At 36.3% G+C, this 19813-nt stretch overlaps 1 protein-coding gene across 1 annotated transcript in view; it reads left to right on the top strand.

Moving 5' to 3' along the window:
* The window catches only part of mllt3 (MLLT3 super elongation complex subunit), a 61851-nt gene that overhangs the window by 26454 nt on the left and 15584 nt on the right, over positions 1-19813 (top strand). Inside the window, exons 3-7 of the mRNA XM_048185713.1 lie at positions 9947-10029; positions 10175-10318; positions 11509-11547; positions 12798-12926; positions 15837-16424. Coding sequence (XP_048041670.1) covers positions 9947-10029; positions 10175-10318; positions 11509-11547; positions 12798-12926; positions 15837-16424 — 983 coding nt within the window. The remainder of the gene's footprint in view (positions 1-9946; positions 10030-10174; positions 10319-11508; positions 11548-12797; positions 12927-15836; positions 16425-19813) is intronic.

The raw sequence follows: 19813 nt of genomic DNA, 5'->3' as shown, positions 1-19813 counted from the left end.
TTCAGCATCATTACTCCAGTCTTCAGTGTCACATGATCCTTCAGAAATCATTCTAATATGCTGATCTGCTGCTCAATAAACATTTAATGTGTACAATTGTACAAAATATTTGTGTACAATATTTATTTCAGGATTATTTGATGAATAGAAAGTTCAAAAGAACAGTGTTTATCTGAAATCTAATCTTTTGTAACATTATAAATGTCTTTACTGCCACTTTTGATTGATTTAATGCATCCTTGCTGAATAAAAGTATTCATTTCTTTAATTTCTTTAAAAAAAAATAAAAATAAAAATTCTTACTGACCCCAAACTTTTGAACGGTAGTGTATAATGCTACAGAAGCTTTGTATTTCAGATAAATGCTGTTCTTTTGAACTTTCTATTCATCAAGGAATCCTGAAAAAAAAAGTACACAACTGTTTTCAACATTGAAAATAATCATAAATGTTTATTGAGCAGCAAATCAGCATATTAGAATGATTTCTGAAGGATCATGTGACACTGAAGACTGGAGTAACGATGCTGAAAATTCAGCTTTGCATCACAGGAATAAATTACTTTGTCAAATATATTTAAATAGTACACAGTTATTTTAAATTGGAATAATATTTCACAATATTACTGTTTTTTTTACTGTATTTTTAATTAAATAAATGTAGCCTTGGTGAGCAGACGAAACTTCTTTTAAAAACATTAAAAATCGTAGTCGTTCCAAACTTTTGGACTGTACTGTATTTCTCTTCAGGGAAAACCAATCAAGGTAGTGGTCCTAGTGGTCATTATATAAAACACAAAGGAAAACCCTTCATGTGATATTGCTTTATAACTTAACAGCTTTAACTAAAAATATACACAAGCTTAACTAAATGAAATTATTCTGATAAGAGTGTTTTCCAACAATGATGTGATGAAACGGTGAGAATTTAAGTTTGAAGGGAGTAAAGCCTGCGTTTAGGCTATTTAGGAAATGTAATTTAGCCAAAGAAGAACTTTTATTTTAAATAAAAATGTTAATTTATAAGCAACCTACTTCAGTGTGATACGTTACCATATCATCATGCTTAACACTGAGAATTTGAATAATTGTAATGTGGTGATCAGGTGCAGATATCTAAATCAGAGAATATCATCGGGCGGTTGGCGGGTGGATGATTTATTTTTAACAGTGGATTCAGGTGCAAGTCAATGCATAGACCTTTTCTTTGTTCAATTTGCACACTGAACACAGGCTGGAGCTCTTTATTTTGAACTCTTATAGTGCACCAGATTAATGAATTTATCTTTAAAATGTACAAAATTTCCCCCCCCTACACAGACCAAGGATTTTACCACCTCTGCCTCATTTTGAGCCAGGAAAAGGACGATCGTGTCTCTTCAGAAAATTTAGACTAAACCACTCAATTCATATGGATTCGTTTTACGACCTCTTGTCAAAGTGGTAGTTGCGTGGACTGTCAATGGAGGGACAGAAATCTCTCAGATTTCATTAAAATTTCTTCATTTGTGTTTTGAAGATGAACAAAAGTCTTATGGGGTTTGGAACAACATGAGGGTGAGTAAATGATGACAATTTCGTTTTGGGTGCACTATCCCTTTAAGGATTCTTAAAGCAAGGTAATACAGATCTGAATCTGTTAGTTTAGGCAGACTAACTATGCTGTGGTTTTGAGTGTTTTTTTTTTTTGTTGTTGTTGTTGTTGCAAGATTCTCTTTTTTTTTTTTTTTTTTTTTTTTTTTTTTTTTTCCCTTCTTCTTATAATTTGGCTCAGTGTCTTCCGGCTGGCCCTCGTTATGACCCAGTCTCAGGGAAAGGGCAAATGCATTCTGACTGGCATTGTTTTATAATTGGCATGCTGTGTGTGTGTGTGTGTGTGTGTGTGTGTGTGTGTGTGTGTGTGTGTGTGTGTGTGTGTGTGTGTGTGTGTGTGTGTGTGTGTGTGTTTGCGCAAAGGGGGAGGGAAAAAAAAACTCTTCTTGGCCTTTTTCAATAAAAGTGTGCAGTTCATTCTCTGTTCTGGTTCTGTTGTAGTTGTTGGCAGAGTTCCTCTTGGAGGTCAATGAGTGTATTGTGCACTTCACTCGTACAGTCTGTCTACACCCGCCACCCCCCATCCCGTGTAAAATGACCTTTTCATCTTAAGCAAAAGATCTAGAGCTGAGATAACAACCAGACAGTTTTCAAGTTCAGTTCTGGTTTCTCTTCAGTTAAGGTGGATCTACTTTAACCTATATAATCACTTTTTTTTTTTCTAACCTATCCTGACCTTTTTCTATCTTGCAAGTTATTCGGCAGGTAGTGTGTGAAGTTTCCTAAGGGTAGGATAAGGGGTTTCCATGAGAGTTTTACTGATTTCCAGATTGGAAAAAGTGGGAAGTTGACACACAACATGTCCATAGATTTATTTTAATCAATTTCAAGGTTTTAGCTTAATTTTTTTATGAATGGAAAACGTAAAGCGTATATCTTGGGTCCTGTCTTGATTTGGAACTAGTCACGATTTTCTTTAGCTTAAGTTTTTCAGCAACCCTGCCGTGTGATGTAACACTTATTGAATTGAATACTTTACAATACTTTACAAGCTTAATTTTGTCAACATTGTTTAATGCATTAGGTATCATGAACTAACAAAGTTTTTTTTTTTTTTTTTTACATTTATTAATCTAGATTAATTTAATTATATATTATATATATCAAAAAGATTTCGATTTCAAATAAATGCTGTTCTATTCACTAAAGTCCTAAAGAATTCCGAAAAAATACATCTCAGTTGTTCTTTGTGGTAATATTTCACAATATCACTGTTTTTACTGTATTTTTGATCAAATAAATGCAGCCTTGGTGAGCATATTTAAAAAAAAAAAAAAAAAATAATTATATATAAAAAAATCTTATTGACCCCAAACTTTTGAACAGTAGTGTTTATATATAAATATTTATTTTACATACATTTATTTTATATATTCTTATTATACTGAAATCTATAGAACGGTTTGTCTAATGATGCTTATTCTTATCAGGTCAAGATGAATCTAGTCACTGTAGCAGGAAACACCTTTGACTCCTATAATGTTGCTTGAATGATACTTGATTTGAGTATGTAACCTCCCACTGCTTGATAAAGTAATGAAACTAAAGTAATGATAAAGTGTCTTGCCTGTTAGCTACTGCTCATCTAATTAAAATACTTAAAGCTACAATATGTAAAATTTTCTGTCCGTTAGAGGTCGCTAGAGGCCTATTCAAAACAAAGGCGTAGCTTGATGATGCCAAGTTTGAGTGCGGAATCTTGGGACATGTGGTCTTTATATTACAGCCGGTGGAAACAAGCAGGATAGGACTCAGGAAGAAATCATGTTCATGGATGCAATTATGGTACTCGCAAAAAATAAAAAAAATTAGATTTAAACAATAAGACTAAACATGTTGAGCTATATAACAACAATTAGTTTTCTGTCTATAAATATATCAAAAAACTGAGGGTAACACGGGTATGACGCAATTGACTGGCGACTCCTCACACGTCCCTTGGTTAAAATTGCAATTTTCTCATGATTTACAAATAGTTGGAAACATTTGGGATATTGTAAGTACTTAAGTGAACAAAATATATAACACTGGCCTAGTAGATTTTGGATATTTTACTGCAAAATTCTTACATAATGCACCTTTAAAGGAAAAAATATTGCTGATCAAGTAAAGCTCATTATAATATACATGCTCTAAATGCTGTAAAAATGTTGTTCATTGTTATTCATGATACCTAATGCATTGAAATATTTACAAAAAGTTCAGTTTGTTAAAGCAGAACTAAGCAAGATTCGCGAAGCTCCCCCTACAGTTTCCTTCAGTGAATGACACTGTCATAAATACTCCAAGCGCAGCTCTGGACTACAACGACTACAACACTCGCCAGCGCAGTAGTTTTGCAAATACAGTACAAGAAAGAGGAGGTGGGTAATTTGCAAATACAGTACACTCGATGGAGGTGGGTAATTTTCGAAATTGTCTTATAAAGACATAATATATACATTGTTTTTGAATTACCGTAAAGCATTTTGTCACTCTCGCGTGAACGTGAACATGAGGCGAGATTGTTTCGGGTCCGTGCAGCTCAAGTTGCAAGTGCTGTTTTCTGGCGTAGACGTGCCAGAAGGGGTTAGTGCTCACCTCAAACACACCACTACAAGTCAATTAACCATCGTAAGGACTTAGAAAACTATTTATGAAGGTAAAAAAGTTACTTAGTTCTGCTTTAATATTAAAGTTTTTTTTTTTTTTTTTTTTTAAATGACAAATCTGAAGATTTTTCATAAAAGTTTGTTACACTACAGGCATAATGATTATTATAAATGAATAAGTAAAATTACTAAATTTTTTGAAATGCATCACAATGACAACTTTCCACGGGTTTATATGTCAAATGGAATTTTTAAACCCATCCTATATTTCTAATCAGCAAATTGTATAAAAGCATACAATTTAAAAATGTTCCTGGGTAATTTACATTTAGTTTATTGTGGAGTTCATAGTTAGCACCTCTTTGTTATTTGTTGCCTGAGTAAGAGCTTCTGGCTGTGTGTGTGTGATATTTTAGCCCATGCATGCAGTTTTGCTCTACTTTTTTTTCTTTCTTTTTTTTCTCCCCCAGAATTTTTTTTAGCCAATCACCTTAATGCCATGCAGCATGCCAAACTACATTGGATGAGCCAGAAGTTGATTGCAGAGATGACGTGTTTTTGTAAGCCACCCCAGAGTTAGCATCACCCTGGTTCCCTCAACAAAAACCCAATAGGATTTTTCAATTGGCTATTGGATTATTGCAGAAAATGAACAAAATGTTTTGTTCATCGTAATAATCTTAAGAAATAAACACAACTTTATGAATTTGAATAAAGCATAAATGCAATCGGCAGAAGACAAAAGCGAAACGGCTATAAACAAACTATACCGCGATCACATGACTTCAGTGTCACCATCACTAAGCTTTCAACAACTATTTCAGTCTTTATTTAAAAACATATTCCCTGAAAGTTCGAGTTATAGTAGTTTGCAAGAGCGCGATTATAAACACAGCGGTGCTGTAAAAGCGAACTGGTAAGTAGACGAGTTTAGCTGTTCGGCTGATGATGTTTAATGTCCCCGACAACCTCTGAAGTCCCATATAGCCACTTGTTAGCAACCACCTTTTTCAAGACAAGTTAAAGCTTTAAAAAAAATACTCACAAGGGTATTACTGATGTATTTTATATCATAGATTTTCTAAAAAATGTGAAGTTATCATAAGCCCGTGTTCACCACAGACCTTATTTCAAGCATTTAACCCAAAAGCCATTAAAAAACCCCATTGATTTTAGGATGATGGAACCAGAAGTGCTAAAATGCAAACTCATTCCGGGTTTTGACCCACAAAAATACTCTGAGGCAGTGTTTGGAAAGCACAACATGGCCACAGTGTATTTTTGCATTGACTTTCAGAGGTGACACTAAATGAATATGAAATGGTTCACTTGTTCTAAGTAAGAGTTACATGCTAAATCTCCAAAATACAGTAACTGTGACTGCACCAAGTAAAAAACAGAAGCCTCCAGCAAGAGCAAAAACCACTTGGGTTTGGAGAGTTATGCTTGTTAAAGTGTTAAGAAATCACACACAGGAGTGAAAGCATCTTACTAGCAGAACATCCCATAATAGTTTTCTCACTCTTCTCACTGCCAATGGCTTCATGGGACTGAATGAATGCACCATACTAATCAGATCCTTTCAAGGGACGGTAACTAATCGTGACCCGGCACGGCAATCAATCTCTGTAATATTTGTTTAGCGGATGCTGTTTTGGGATCCGGCGACCTTAGGTTTGAGGTCAGTCATCGTCTAGCCATTAAAGTCGTCACGTAGCCTGAGGGGGGAAGGGGCTCGGTTGCTATGTTACCTTAGCATGCCCATTGTTATTGAGCATTGTCAGTAGGACCGTGTTTCCATCGAGAGCAACGCAAAGAAATTAACAAGATCATCTTGAGTTTGAGTTCCGTGTTGGTTTATTGAAAAAGACATTAAGGCTATCTATGTGTACTACCACTCAACATTTTTGACATCTTTTGACCTTTCCATTAAAAATGTATCGGTGCATAATTTTCATAATTTTTTGAGAACCAAATCATCAACATAATTTGAGAGTTTGAGGTTAACTGTCAAACAGAAATGTATTTTTGAGGCAGTTTATTGTAATAATGGCTTAATTTGACATAATAATGAGTGCATTTCATTATACTAGGGAAGAACTAGTTCCTCTTTTTATTTCACGTTATCTGCAGGTGTCCTTGTATCCATTAACACTCAACAGTACATGTTGACTAATTGGTGATGCTGTTAAGAAGCTCTTTTGGGGGTTGGAGAGTGAGACAAACAAGTGTTCCCTTGGGGCGTCACCTGACCAAAACTACTGGGTGTTTATCCTGAAATGTCTAATTGGGGACCAAGCCTGATGTTTTGTCTTTTGTACCTTGAAGAGTGTGTGTGTGTGTGTGTGTGTGTGTGTGTGTGTGTGTAGAAGAGAGAGATAAAAAGGCTGAGATGTGTTTGTGGATGAATAGCAAGGCATCACTGTAAAACAAAAGTGTCAACGCAGATAATTTATTCACTGTGGAGGTTTAGTGTTTTGAGAGATGATGATGAATGATTTGTGTAAGCAAAGCTAAATGTGCTTTGGAGCAGTTTGTTTTTATAAGTAGTGTCTCTTGATGAAGGCCATAAATTAAAATAAATGATTAAAGCGCATTGCTTTTATGTTGCACAAAGGATTTGGCCATAAAGACATATAAATAATGCAGTTAATCAGGGAAGATGTCACACGTTCCAGGTCATTTAGACTGCAAGATTTAAACTGCATTTAAACTGCAAACACTAATAAGTTCCCATGAGAGGCTATGAACCTTTTTGGAAGAGCCTCCCTGAGACGTGGTGGAGATGTGAGGTTCATTGCAACTTTTCACCATAAATTTTTACTTGCAATGAAGGTTATTGTTCAGAAAGGATTAATTTATATAAAGACAATTGTTTTTTTCGTATATATATTTTTATTTCTGAAGGATCTTGTCATATTGAAGACTGGATTAATGGCAAATCACAATTTAGCAACAATATTAGTTTTTTTTTTGTTTGTTTTTTTGAGCTTGAGACTTAAATGTTTGTGCATGCCTGTAATACGCTATCACCTCACCAGGTCATGATGAATATAATCCCATTTTGCTCTAGCAGGAAACACATGCCTAATATGCATATTTGATTCCTATAATGTTGCTTGAATAATAATGATGCTTGATTTGAGTACACACACCTTCATCATAGTCATTATACAGACAAATGAATGTTAAAATATGAGCGGAGAAAATAAAACAACAGAGATGGGGGCACCTTGATGTATTTCAAAAATATAACCCTATGACAACAAACTCAGAAAAATCTTATCATTAGAGACTACTAACAACTATCATGAACAAATCTAATATCCATTTTGGTAAATTATTCTTAGAAATATCAACAAATCAGCATGCTATACTCATCTATATGAAAAATAAGGATGAACATTTAAAATACCTAATAATATTTTCATTACTTTGTACATTTGTCCATTGTTCTTTGAATTTTCAGTCTACATCATTGTCTTGTGTATAAGAATAATTTGAATCATTGTGTTCATGATCAGACTTAGCTGGATTATATATTTAATTTGAATAAGACATGATGAATTAAAGCTGCAAGCAGCGATGAAAGGGCCCTCGCACTCGGGGCCACCGCCACCCAGAGGCCTTAGGAAAACAGTGAACAGTGGGCGACATGCATTTAACACTCTGAGGTCTGAAAACGCGCCGGCGCGTTTTGCAGGGTTTTTTTCACATTGCAGCAAAACAGACTTAAAATACTCCGTCATTTTTTGTCATAGAGACATAAGTAATATATCAATTGAAACTATAGAATATCTTCTTTTATTTGTATACACTCAGAGTAAAAACACAATGTTGTGCTTTTTGTAAAATAAAGAAAACTAACATGATGCGTGATTTCTCCTCTCCCTCTGAACGAACTCCAATCTGATAGTTCTCAGAAAATGAACTGTAACTTAGTGAATACTAATCACAGAAAAATTACACTTATGTCTAAAAAAACGTTAAGATGTCAGGTTTTAAATCATGTAAGTCAAATCGAAAACAAACCTTCTGTGTTTATGTAATCTGTATGAAAAGAGAGCCATGTCAGAAGTCTGTGATTCAGCTCATTATCCGCTAATGCGGCCACGCCCACGGAGCTAGCGCTATTCAGACGCAAATTCAGAGGCAATACATGAATTCATCGTCTCAATCGTGTATTTATTGTCTTGAAAAGTGTTTATCTGGATGTAAAAGTCATGGTTAGCGAGCTCTAGAAGACATGCAGTTAGTTCCTGTTTTCTTTTCTTCTATAGATGAATTTTAGATGAGTTTTTGTTTCTTTAGCACCCTCCGGCTACAGTATGAATTGGAAACTCCATTCATGGAATAGCCTCTTCTTCTTTTAGATGAATTTGTGGACTAAAAATGCACAGAGAGCGTATTGAGCTGTTACATGTGTGTACCGATTTTCATACTTGTTTTGAAACGTAGCGTGAAGGGCGCTTAATTTAAATTTTATAGGTGGCGCTGTCGATCCATTTTGCCACACCTAATTCGGAAACCCACATCAGACATAAATTTTCATCACTTCTGACATGTGTGCAAAGCTTCATCAGTATTCAAGCATGTTTAGGCCCTCAAAAATGTGATTCATTTCAGAGAAGAAAAATCATTGACGGAGCAATTACAATAGGGTCCTCACACCATCGGTGCTCGGGCCCTAAATATGTGCACATTCACGGTGCTGGTTCATGTTCGGAGCAGGAGAGTATATGAAATATGTTCATAAAAACTTGAAACACGCTTGCTCCAATCCAGATATGAACTGTGATCCGCACTATGAGTGTTGTTTAACTCATTGCGGCATTCTGTGCAGAAACCACTCTCATGTGTGCTCCACGTGTTGTTACACATTATGGAAAATATGACTATAACAATATTTAATTTGGTAGTCAAACTCCAGCTCTGACCACATTGTAGGGAAAATGCAATCAACACTTTTGCGTTACTGTACTGAGGAAACAAACACGATATGTGTCTGAAGGACAACAACGCAAACCTGAACAGGTAGAGGTGAACGAACAGCGCTGAAACAGTCTTGTGTGATATTCAAATTTTCCGCTGTAATGAGATCTCATGCATAATACAGCGCAGCGATTAGATTAAAGCTGCAGTCCGTGATTTTTGGCCCTCTAGCGGTTAATAAACAGAACTGCACGTGTTTTGCAGAAGAACATTGTAGCCGGAGCTACTTTACTCCGTGTATGTCTATGGCGAGTCACGCAGTTACTGTGATACTCTGCGGCGGGTCCTACCAGTCCGGTCTGAAATAGTCCGAATATAAACACTTATTATAAGTGTACCATAATGATTCAGGGTAAGACAAAAACACGGTTTGGAAAATGGATTCATGTTGTACATTCTCATTATATAATTTTTGTAAATTTTGAACACAAAAAAAGTTACGGACAGCAGCTTTAAAAGAGTTTATTCTCATGAATAATGCAGAGAAAATCTCATAAACTGATGATGTAGCATGTACGGTCCAGGCACGGCAGCCAATCACCACTCCGAATTAATGCATATACCTCGCTTTTCGTGACGTTCGTTCAGATTTGCTTTTTAAACCAGAAGAATGAAATGGCACAATGTACATTTATGTAATACCCACTTTACCAAATATTATTGTGAGTCTAGTTGAGTCTAGCGGTGTTGCATGTTGTACCAAATACCCTATAAACGCCTATTTGTCCCTTACTGCCCTTAAACTTACAGTCTCTCTTTCTCTCTCTTGCAGTGTGCAAGGATCCACCATATAAAGTTGAAGAGTCTGGATACGCTGGATTTATCTTGCCTATTGAAGTTTACTTTAAAAATAAGGTACCGTCTTTTGAGCAAACATGTAATTGTTATTATCCGTATAAACAAGTGTCTTTGATCTGTTAGAAATAGAATTAAACCAATCCAAACAGCATTGTGACTGTGTACATTGGGTAAATGTAATATTCTTGTCACTTTTCACCAGGAAGAACCAAAAAAAGTGCGCTTTGACTACGATTTGTTCCTGCACTTGGAGGGCCACCCACCTGTCAATCATCTCCGCTGTGAAAAGCTCACATTCAATAACCCTACTGAAGAGTTCCGCAGGAAGCTGCTCAAGGCTGGAGGGGTACGTGGCTAACCTCTGGGAACAAGATGGACGGGCCATTTATTTTTTTGAATGACTGGAGGCATGTGACTTCCATTGAGCTAATGTACATCTTTGTTAAAGACAGTTTAGAAAATATTTGTATTTTGTAACCACTTGCTATTAGCCTCATTAATTGGAGTCTTTTAAATCTCAAAGGTGTTCATGCAGGAGAAATGACTAGTTAGCCCCATGTGGTTTTAAAATGCGTGCACTCTGTTCACAGTTGAAAAAATGCAAGGATATACCTTGCTGCTTGTCTGTGCTAGTCCTAGCAAACAGTCTTCCAGAGATGAAGGCCAATGTCAGGCAATCGGTCCTAATGGAATTGCTGTTCTCATCAACCAAGACAATAAGTAACTTCACAAGATTTGATTGGGCTAGTCTTGACACGACCATCTATCACTACAGGAAACTTGAGTTGTCTTTGGGCCCGTTCCAAAGGGATCCACATGCTTTTTATCAATCAACTGGCTTATATTTATTTGTTTTGTTGATCTTGGACACATTTTGAAGTTCCACCAGCACTTGAAAACAAGTTAGCATGGATCAGCCATGAAGTGGGACGCTTTTACCCTTAAGGCATATTTTACATTTACATTTATGCATTTGGCAGACGCTTTTATCCAGAGCGACTTGCATTGCATTATACTATACATTTGTATCTGAGTATGTGCAATCCCTGGAATCGAACCCATGACCTTGGCATTGCTAGTGCCATGCTCTAACCACTGAGCTACAGGAAAGCTATTTAAAGAAATGATTCTTGAGAGGGCCCTCTTTGTAGTTTTAGTTCACCCTTTCTTGCCTCATTCCAGTAATTCAAATGTTTTACTGCTGGGGGTATGACAACATCTCCTCTGGTGCTTGTCTGGCTTACAGATGAGGCATGGCAGGAATCGAAACAGTTTATTGGCAAATGGCAGTTGCGCGGGAAGTTGTTTTAATTAAGAGAGCAATATCAATTTAGTGAGGTGGTGACTGAGAAAGGTCCTTTGCAATTTACCTGATTGTTTTGGCTGTTGAAAGGCATTTTGTCATTACATCAGGCTAGGAGTAAGCAGAGTGCTTTTTGCCAAAATGTGTTTTAGAGTATGGTGGTGGTTTGTGTTGATTCATAGTCCCTTTTTTTTTTTTTTTTACTGTAAATATTTGTACTTTGTCCTTTACAGCAACGGGATCCTCACAAAAGATCTTCAGAGGACTCTAAAGTAAGGACAAACTCCATTTTCATTGTGTTTAATATAGGGCTGGGCGATATGGACAAAAAAAAAAAAATCACATCTCTCTATTTTTTGACTGAATGGCGATATCTGATATACATCTCTGTATTTTCTATTTTTTTCTATTTTGAAAAGAAAAAGCCCTCTCTTTTTTTCCATTTTTTTTTTTTTTTGGTATTTATTAAAAAAAAAAAAAAAATTCACATCCTGCCCAATGTTGTCCTACAAACTGCGTCCCAATTCGCCTACTTATACTATGCCCTAAAAGTATGTACTGTTTTTGTGAAGAGAGTGCATACTTTTGAGTGTGTAGCAAAAGAGTAGGCAAGCTTTCGGACATACTACTTTATCATAATTGCGTCTTTAACGGAAACTCCGTCGCTTAGTTACGTACATCCTATCTCCGTTTAAACTGCCCTGTCAATCATCTTGTCACAGTTAAAATCAATTTAATTTAATTCAATTTAATTTAATTTCCTTCCATTTCAGAGAGAAATGTATTAGCATGTTGATCTGCCAGTCATGGGTCTTTCATGCAGAGAACTCTCCTCATGTGTTTACAGTTTGAATAATGATACATTTAAAAGTTAATGATCAAACGTATCATTACAAAAGTTCACAATGCTATTGCAAATGAAATATAATGTGGATAATATTGAATAAATATTCTAATTTCGAATATTATTTAGGAGGAATAGTATACAAATTGGGATGCAGTGAATGTTCATATTGAAGGATATGAAAACAAATATAGTGAATATAACCATGAAGACTATGTGCAATGTTTAAAGCCGAATTAAAAACTACATATGACACATTTAATGTCCAACAACAAATATTTTAGCAAAATATACATTTTAGTCAGAATTATTGCACTCCTGTATTCTATTGCACTCCGTCTTTAAATATAACTACAATAACTACTTTCTTTTTTTTTAATACATTTTAAAATGCTGAATTTTCAGCATCATTACTCCGGTCTTCAGTGTCACATGATCCTTCAGAAATCATTCTAATATGCTGATTTGGTGCTCAAGAAACATTTCTTATTATCATCAATGTTAAACAGTTGTGCTGCTTAATATTTTTGTGGAAAATATAATTTGTTGAGTAGAAAGATCAGCATTTATTTGAAATACAGTAGAAATCTTAAAATGGTCATTACTGTCACTTTTGATCAATTTAATTCATCCTTGCTGAATAAAAGTAATTTCTTTCATTCGTTTTTCGTCTCTTAGGTAATGGTAATGCAGGAAGGCTCCACTTCTCTGTTCGGGCAGCATCTAAAGCTGCCCACATTACCCAGCAGCTCATTAACATTGACCTTCTCTGATGTGAAAAAGAGCAAGTCTTTCCCAGGGTCAAAGGTGAGTGTGAATCTCCAAGTTTGAGAGTCTGGACTTCGCATGACTTTGTTTGGCATTTGAAAAATTCCATGTTCCTCCAAGGAATCCTGCTTAATCCTGCATATTTGGCAAGTTGAAAGACGTTAGGGGCTATTTAACTCCAAGGATTTTAGAGATGTGAAACTTGGCTTAAGTCGAGAATTTCTTGGCTGCTGAGAAAGCACATGCTAACGTTCCGATGATGTAAATAAACTCACCAGGTGTCCCGTTACAACAGCGGTCTGCGTGTGCGAAAAGATTCTTAGATAACGCTTTATTTTACAGTGTCCTTGTTACACGTTACACATGCAAGAATTAACTATAAATGATGCATAATTACATTCAACCAACTCTAAACCAAACCTAATGCTACCCTAACCCTATAGTAAGTACATGTAGTTAATTAATATTCCTCATATTACACTGTAACAGAGACACCCTAAAATAAAGTGTAACCAATTCTTATCTACACAAAACACGTTTAGTTATCGAGTCGACACATTCTTGTTAGAAAACCTTAGACACTGCAGCTTTTTATCCACACATCTATTAAACCACATTAGCCGTAATGCTAGTAAATCTTGCTTGACTACACACTGCCACGTTTCTTTGATTTAGATTTATTTTTAGTCTCCAGTGCAATATCACTTAGCCACTAAGCAGCTTGTATCGTACGCTAGCTCTTACAGTGAAGTTACGAGAGTCCCTGGTGCACATGGAAACAGTTTCCAATCCAAACAGGTCCTTGCGTGTGATGGATTACTGACAGATCAGGGGTCGTTCGCAGCCAACCTCCTCTGCACTACTACACCGGTTGCGTTAGCAAAAACAAAAACGACAATCTGCGCTTTGTTGTCCTTCTCCACTTCCTCCACTTAATTTGATGTTATGGTTGAAGATATTTTTGAAGGTTGATTGATTGCCAACCATAATGGTTGCCTGGAAAGTCTGTTTTGACATTGAGAAATGCAAAACTAGAGTTGTCTTGGAGAAGTGTTTTGGCTCTAAGCTCTAAAAGCATTATGATCATGCTAGTTCAGATTTTAAATTGAAAGAACTCATTTGTTTGCTGCCAAAACGTACTGCAGCATGTCCATTGTAACTGATTTGACATTTGACATTAACATTGCTGTCTTCAAGACCATTTAAAAGAACATTTAAAGCCATTTGCAACACCGTTTCAAATGGGGGGGAACATGTTTCGTCCATTTCTTTTAAAAGCTGTAGCAGATATAACAAAATAAAAGATGTTTTAAGATGTTTTAAGAACATTGCGAAAAAAGATGTTCTGTCTAGACTGCTTTACGACTCAACTGCATCAATGACTTATTGACAGTAGCTAGTTAGCGTGACCTGAAGATAGGATAACCCTGTCATTAAAGTCAACGAAAGGTTTGTTGCTTCATCTCCAGGTTGCCTCACAGATAGCTCTGAGTTTGCCCTTCCCTCAGTGGTATTATTTTCCAAATCATTCTGAAAAATTGTTTATGGAAATGTTTCGCATATGGGTTTGGTTGTTTGCTTGAGCACACATTATTTGTCGATTTTAATGGCTGGAAAGTTCAATATTTGAATGTCTATAGCAGATGTTAATGTATTGTTCTTCATTTCACTAACAAAAAGTACATTGATTGTTTTTTTGTTTTTACCATGGAAATACCATGGCACATTAATAAGGGATTATGGTATACACTACTGTTCAAAGTTTGTGGTCGGTAATCATTTTTTATGCTTTTGAAAGAAGTCTTTAATGCTCACCAAGGCTGCATTTATTTGACAATAATACAGTAAAAACAATACTATTGTGAAATATTATTACAATTTAAAATACTTTCTATTTAAGTTTATTAAAAAATGTAATCTTTTCCTGTGGTGCAGCTGAATTTTCAGCATCATTACTGAATTGCTCAATAAACACTTATTATTATCAATGTTAAAAACTGTTGTGCCGATTAATATTTTTGTGGAAACCATGATAATGTTTTTGAGGATTTGTTAATAAATAGAAAGTCAAGTCACCTTTATTTACAGCATATAACGCTTTGTACAATACCGATTGTTTCAAAGCTGCTTTACAGAGATGAAGAGGAAAATAATGAATCGATACAAACAGAATTATTTTCAAAATAACAGCTTTTGTTTGAAATAGTAAACATTTTTAATCTTGCAAAGATTTCTGTCACTTTTGATCGATTTAATGTGTACTTGCTTAATAAAAGTCGTAAAAAATCGTACTGACCCCAAACTTCTGAATGGTAGTGCATATTAAAGGATTAGTTCACTTTGAAATGAAGCTTTACTCACCCTCAAGCCATCCTAGTTGTATATGACTTTCTTCTTTCTGATGAACACAATCGCAGAAATATTAATAAATATCCTGATGCATCCGAGCTTTATAACGGCAGTGATAGGCATCAATGAGTATGAGCTGAAGAAAGTGCTTCCATCCATCATAAATATGTGCTCCACATGTTTAAAAATGGATATTTTTTTAAATGCACTGTTTCACTTCAGAAGGCCTTTATTAACCCCCTGGAGCCGTGTGGAGCACACATTTATGATGGATGGATGTGGATGGAAACACTTTCTTTAGCTCATACTCATTGATCCGTATCACTGCCGTTATAAAGCTCGGATGCGTCAGGATATTTATTAATGTTTCTGCAATTATGTTCATCAGAAAGAAGAAAGTCATATACACCTAGGATGGCTTGGGCTAATTTTCACTTCAAAGTGAACTAATCCTTTAAAATACTATTATACCATCACTGTAAAATGGTACCACCATAGTAGTTTTAGTAGTTTTTTTGTTATGGTTGTCCTTTTGGACACAATGCTAAACTAATTAATTCATCTTAGACTTCTAATAATATTGTCATATTCTCGTTATAGGACGGGTCCAAAAGCACCAGTGCTCTTACAACCACAAACAATATTAGCAGCAGCTCCCTCAAGCTCCACAAACCGTCTAAGGACCATAAGGACCATAAAGACAAGCCTTCCAAAGACTCAAAGGAGTCCAAAAGTGCCTTCAGAGATTTCAGCAAGGACTCTGGAAAACTCTCTAAAGATTCCAAAAAACCCAAAGAGAATCAACCAATTCAGGAAGATCGCACCGTTCCTCAAATGGGATTTAAGGAGCCCAAGACCACGTCGAAGGAGCAGCGGTCATCTGAGATTAGCTTCTCGAGCTTGGGACAAAGTAAACGGCGGCCTGTTTTGGACAGTGAAGGCCATGTTACCAAAAAACGAAAAAGCAGTCTTTCTGAGAGCTCGCAAAAGCAGCAAGCATGTCCTACCTTGCTACAACACCACCATTCGGATAAAAAAGTTTTGAAAGACAAGCCGCAAATCCGGCATAGTAGGTTACAAAACAGTGAACTTTCAGAGAAGAGAAAACCGCCGGCGTTACCGCCCTTCCAGGATGTGTTGGACCCGAATGACTCGGACATGGACGACAATATGTTCACAAGATCAGACGTAAGTGAATTTTCAATCATAATACTTGAACACAACAATATGAAAATGAGTCCTTCATTTTCCCTAGTTGATTAGTTGTTGCTCAAATGGGTTTTGTAGTGTCTGTAAGCACTTGGTGAACATTATAATGACCTTTATGGAAATACAGTTTGCTAAAAACAAAATAAGCAAATTGAGGGCTTCCTAACAATTGTTAAATGTAGGCATGTTCAGTATATTGGTACCATTTACACGAGTAATATTGGCTATTTATTGAAAATAATAATTATATTCCACATCTATAGCTCAATGCACATGACCATTTACAGAAATATATTGTGCCACCAATAAATCATATGGGAAAGTAATAATAGATTTCAGAGCCTAATCTTTGGTATGAGCTTTAGTGTTCAAACAATGTAGTTGACTATTGGCGGAGACCTTTTCTGGGATGTGGGGTTCTCTGTAAACATCAAACAAAGAGGTTGAGACAGGCTCTTAGTGGGCTGTGATAATGGAGGTCTGGTGCGAGAGAGGATCTAATAAACTTGGTGGGTGTCCAGGAGCTGAGGGACCATTTGTCTGGTTGGGTGCAGGAAATCAGTGCCGTCCATTGCTAGACCTCTCAGCTTTTCAGGACAGGAAATCTGGTAGTTGTTCAAAGGATACTTATTTAGGTTGTTAGGGTTTTGTTCAAAACAAAAGGGCTGATGTAGTACCAATTTAATTTAGTCATATTAAGGATATTATGTTTCAGATTGAATCGCTGCCAGACACAAGGAGGTTGCAAGGGCCAGGATGCAAAATTGTGCTGCTCAACTGGCAATTTCCTAGTCAGTTAATTTAGTCTTGATTTCATTCGTCACTTTTCCTGAACCGGAAAAATTTAGTAGTTCGTATAGATCTACGTTAGAATGTTTTAAGCTTCGGCAGTGTCACCAGCGGCAAGGTTCATTTACCTTCAGCAAGAGAGCAGCTCATAAAACGGGGGCTGTTTTATTGGCTAGAAGGCAAGTGCTGAGATGAGATTTATGGTTTTATGACACCCGAGGAGAATGGGGAAAGGACACCATGAATAGCTAAGAGTTTTCCTTTAAACTCGCTCCTTAAAAAGAGGGAAGGAAAGAAACTTCAGTGTTTGACAACTGATGAATACCAGGTGCTGCTTTCTTTGGGTCACCAGGTCTGTAAGGCCCTGGTGGCCCTGTTCTGATCTACGTTACCACTAACGTTCACACAGTATATTTCTGTCTTTAGAAAGGCAGTAAAGGAGTGATTTGCAAGAGGAAGTTGTAATTGCCTTTGCTTTTTTCTAGACCCTTTTCTAGCCCTGAACTGTAACAAGCATTAGTTGAATAATGATCAAGAAACTGATTTGCTAAATGGACAGTTTGGTGGATAATTTACCTCATTGTTTGGTGTCAGCGCGTCTCATTAGTTTTATATCCTTTAACCTACTAAGTTTCCCATTTAGCATCTTATCCTAAAAATAACTGATTTCCCTATTTTCATAAAATCCTTATCAAACTTTATCATGAGTTTTTTTCCCCCCACAGTTAAATAGTGAAGTATAGTAAATATGGTAGTTTTTCATAAATTTGAGAGGAAGTGAGGGAATTTACTTCACTTATATTATACAAATGCCATTTAGTTGTTATAGTAGTTATACTAACAATAGTAATAATTCATCTGTGGTTTTAACTGCTTTTAGACCCTAACTAACAAGCGTTAGTGGATAATGACCATTAGGATGTTAACTCTAAAGCATCTACTTTTTTATTTTAAGATTAGGTTGACTAAATGGACCTTTTGTACCTGACTATCAAAACTACGTAACTAGTGTTTTTATTGATGTACTACTAAAATTGTTGTGTGCATAATACTGTAGGTAGGTCCTTTACATGCAACCTGCAAGCATCACATCATTACCATATTGCATTGCACAAGCTGATTGGCCTCTGCTGATCCTGCAGCCAATGAGTTGCTTGCTCAACATTTAGATAGTTTGGTTCATTGTTTGCTGCAGCGTCCTAGTCCTGCAGCGTGTTATCAGTGTTTCTCTGAAACCCTCCACCTCCCCCAGCTCCACCTGCCTAGATCTGCTGCAGCAGCAGTGTAGCAGATCTGGTCCACCAAGACCAAATACATTAACGTTGTCATATTCAATAACATTCTAAAACTATTCTGAGTAGGGGTGTAATGGTACACAGAAGTCATGGTTCGGTATATACCTTGGGTTTGGGGTCATGGTTCAATACGAGTTCGGTACAACAGGAAAATCAACAAACCCCCGATGCTAGGTTTCTTTATATTTTGAACAGACAGTAGTGCAAATTACAGCTTGTTCCACATAGTGGTATTTAGTCCCCCATGAGGTAGTTAGTACAGTACAGCCTTCTTTTAGTGTATTAAGCGCGAAGTAGTAAAAAGAATGCACTCTTGCATAGGTTATTATTTTGGATGGCTGATAAAAAAACAAGGTATTTGGTCATAATCAACTACAAAACTGAAAAGCATCTCTTGTTATAAAAGTACAAAATAAATAGAATAATGAAAAATAAAACTTGGGCAGAGATTAGTTTTCTTTGTATGCGAGAGTTCATTAACATGCGATGACAATGGAGGATGCGCAAAGTTCAATTTTATGTTTTTTCAAGAAATCACGGTAATAAGACTTCCCATTTCCAGGACGTGCATATTTAATCACTGGACTGTAGTAGTGAGACTTCGATGACACAAATCGGCACAAAGCCAAATTATTTTGTCTCATTAAAACGGCAGAAACAACTTAAAATACTCCATCATTTATGGTCATACAGATAAGAGTAAGACATCAATCGACACTGTAAAGGGTAAACTCAGAATAAAAATAAAACATTGTGCTTTTGTATAATTATGAAAACAAAAAGGATGCCGCTTTCTACCAATCTGGTTTCCTTTCCGTGAAGTTAGTGGAGCGCGTGACAAAAATGAATCGAAACTCAGCGAATAGGCTACTAGCAAGCTCTTGCATGCCATCTGAACTCTTGCGGTGCGTTCCAAACGGGATATATCGCCCTCCGAAGGGCACTTCGGAGTGAAAATAATCATGGCTGCCGTATTGAAGGGTCATTCCAAACCGCAGTGCTCAAAACTGGCCACTTCAAAGGGCCCTTCGGAATGAAGGATTTCAAAGGGTACAACTGATGGACACTTCGGGCCCCATTGATCCTTTGCATGGGGAAGTTGTTTGACATCACAGAATAGGTACAGGAGGTTAGGAGTTCGATTTTACCTATAAATGTATTTATAGTATTTTTCTATACTACTGTAATATTTAGATTTGGTACATTATTATGGTCAAAATGAAATTGTACTTCAACAAAACTTTACAGCTCCCTTTATCAGTCCATTCAAATGTTCCAAATACA

Source organism: Megalobrama amblycephala, linkage group LG3 (genome assembly GCF_018812025.1).
Source record: "Megalobrama amblycephala isolate DHTTF-2021 linkage group LG3, ASM1881202v1, whole genome shotgun sequence".
Lineage (NCBI taxonomy): Eukaryota > Metazoa > Chordata > Actinopteri > Cypriniformes > Xenocyprididae > Megalobrama > Megalobrama amblycephala.
The sequence above is the reverse complement of the archived record's forward strand: the minus strand, read 5'-3'. Positions and strand labels throughout refer to the sequence as shown.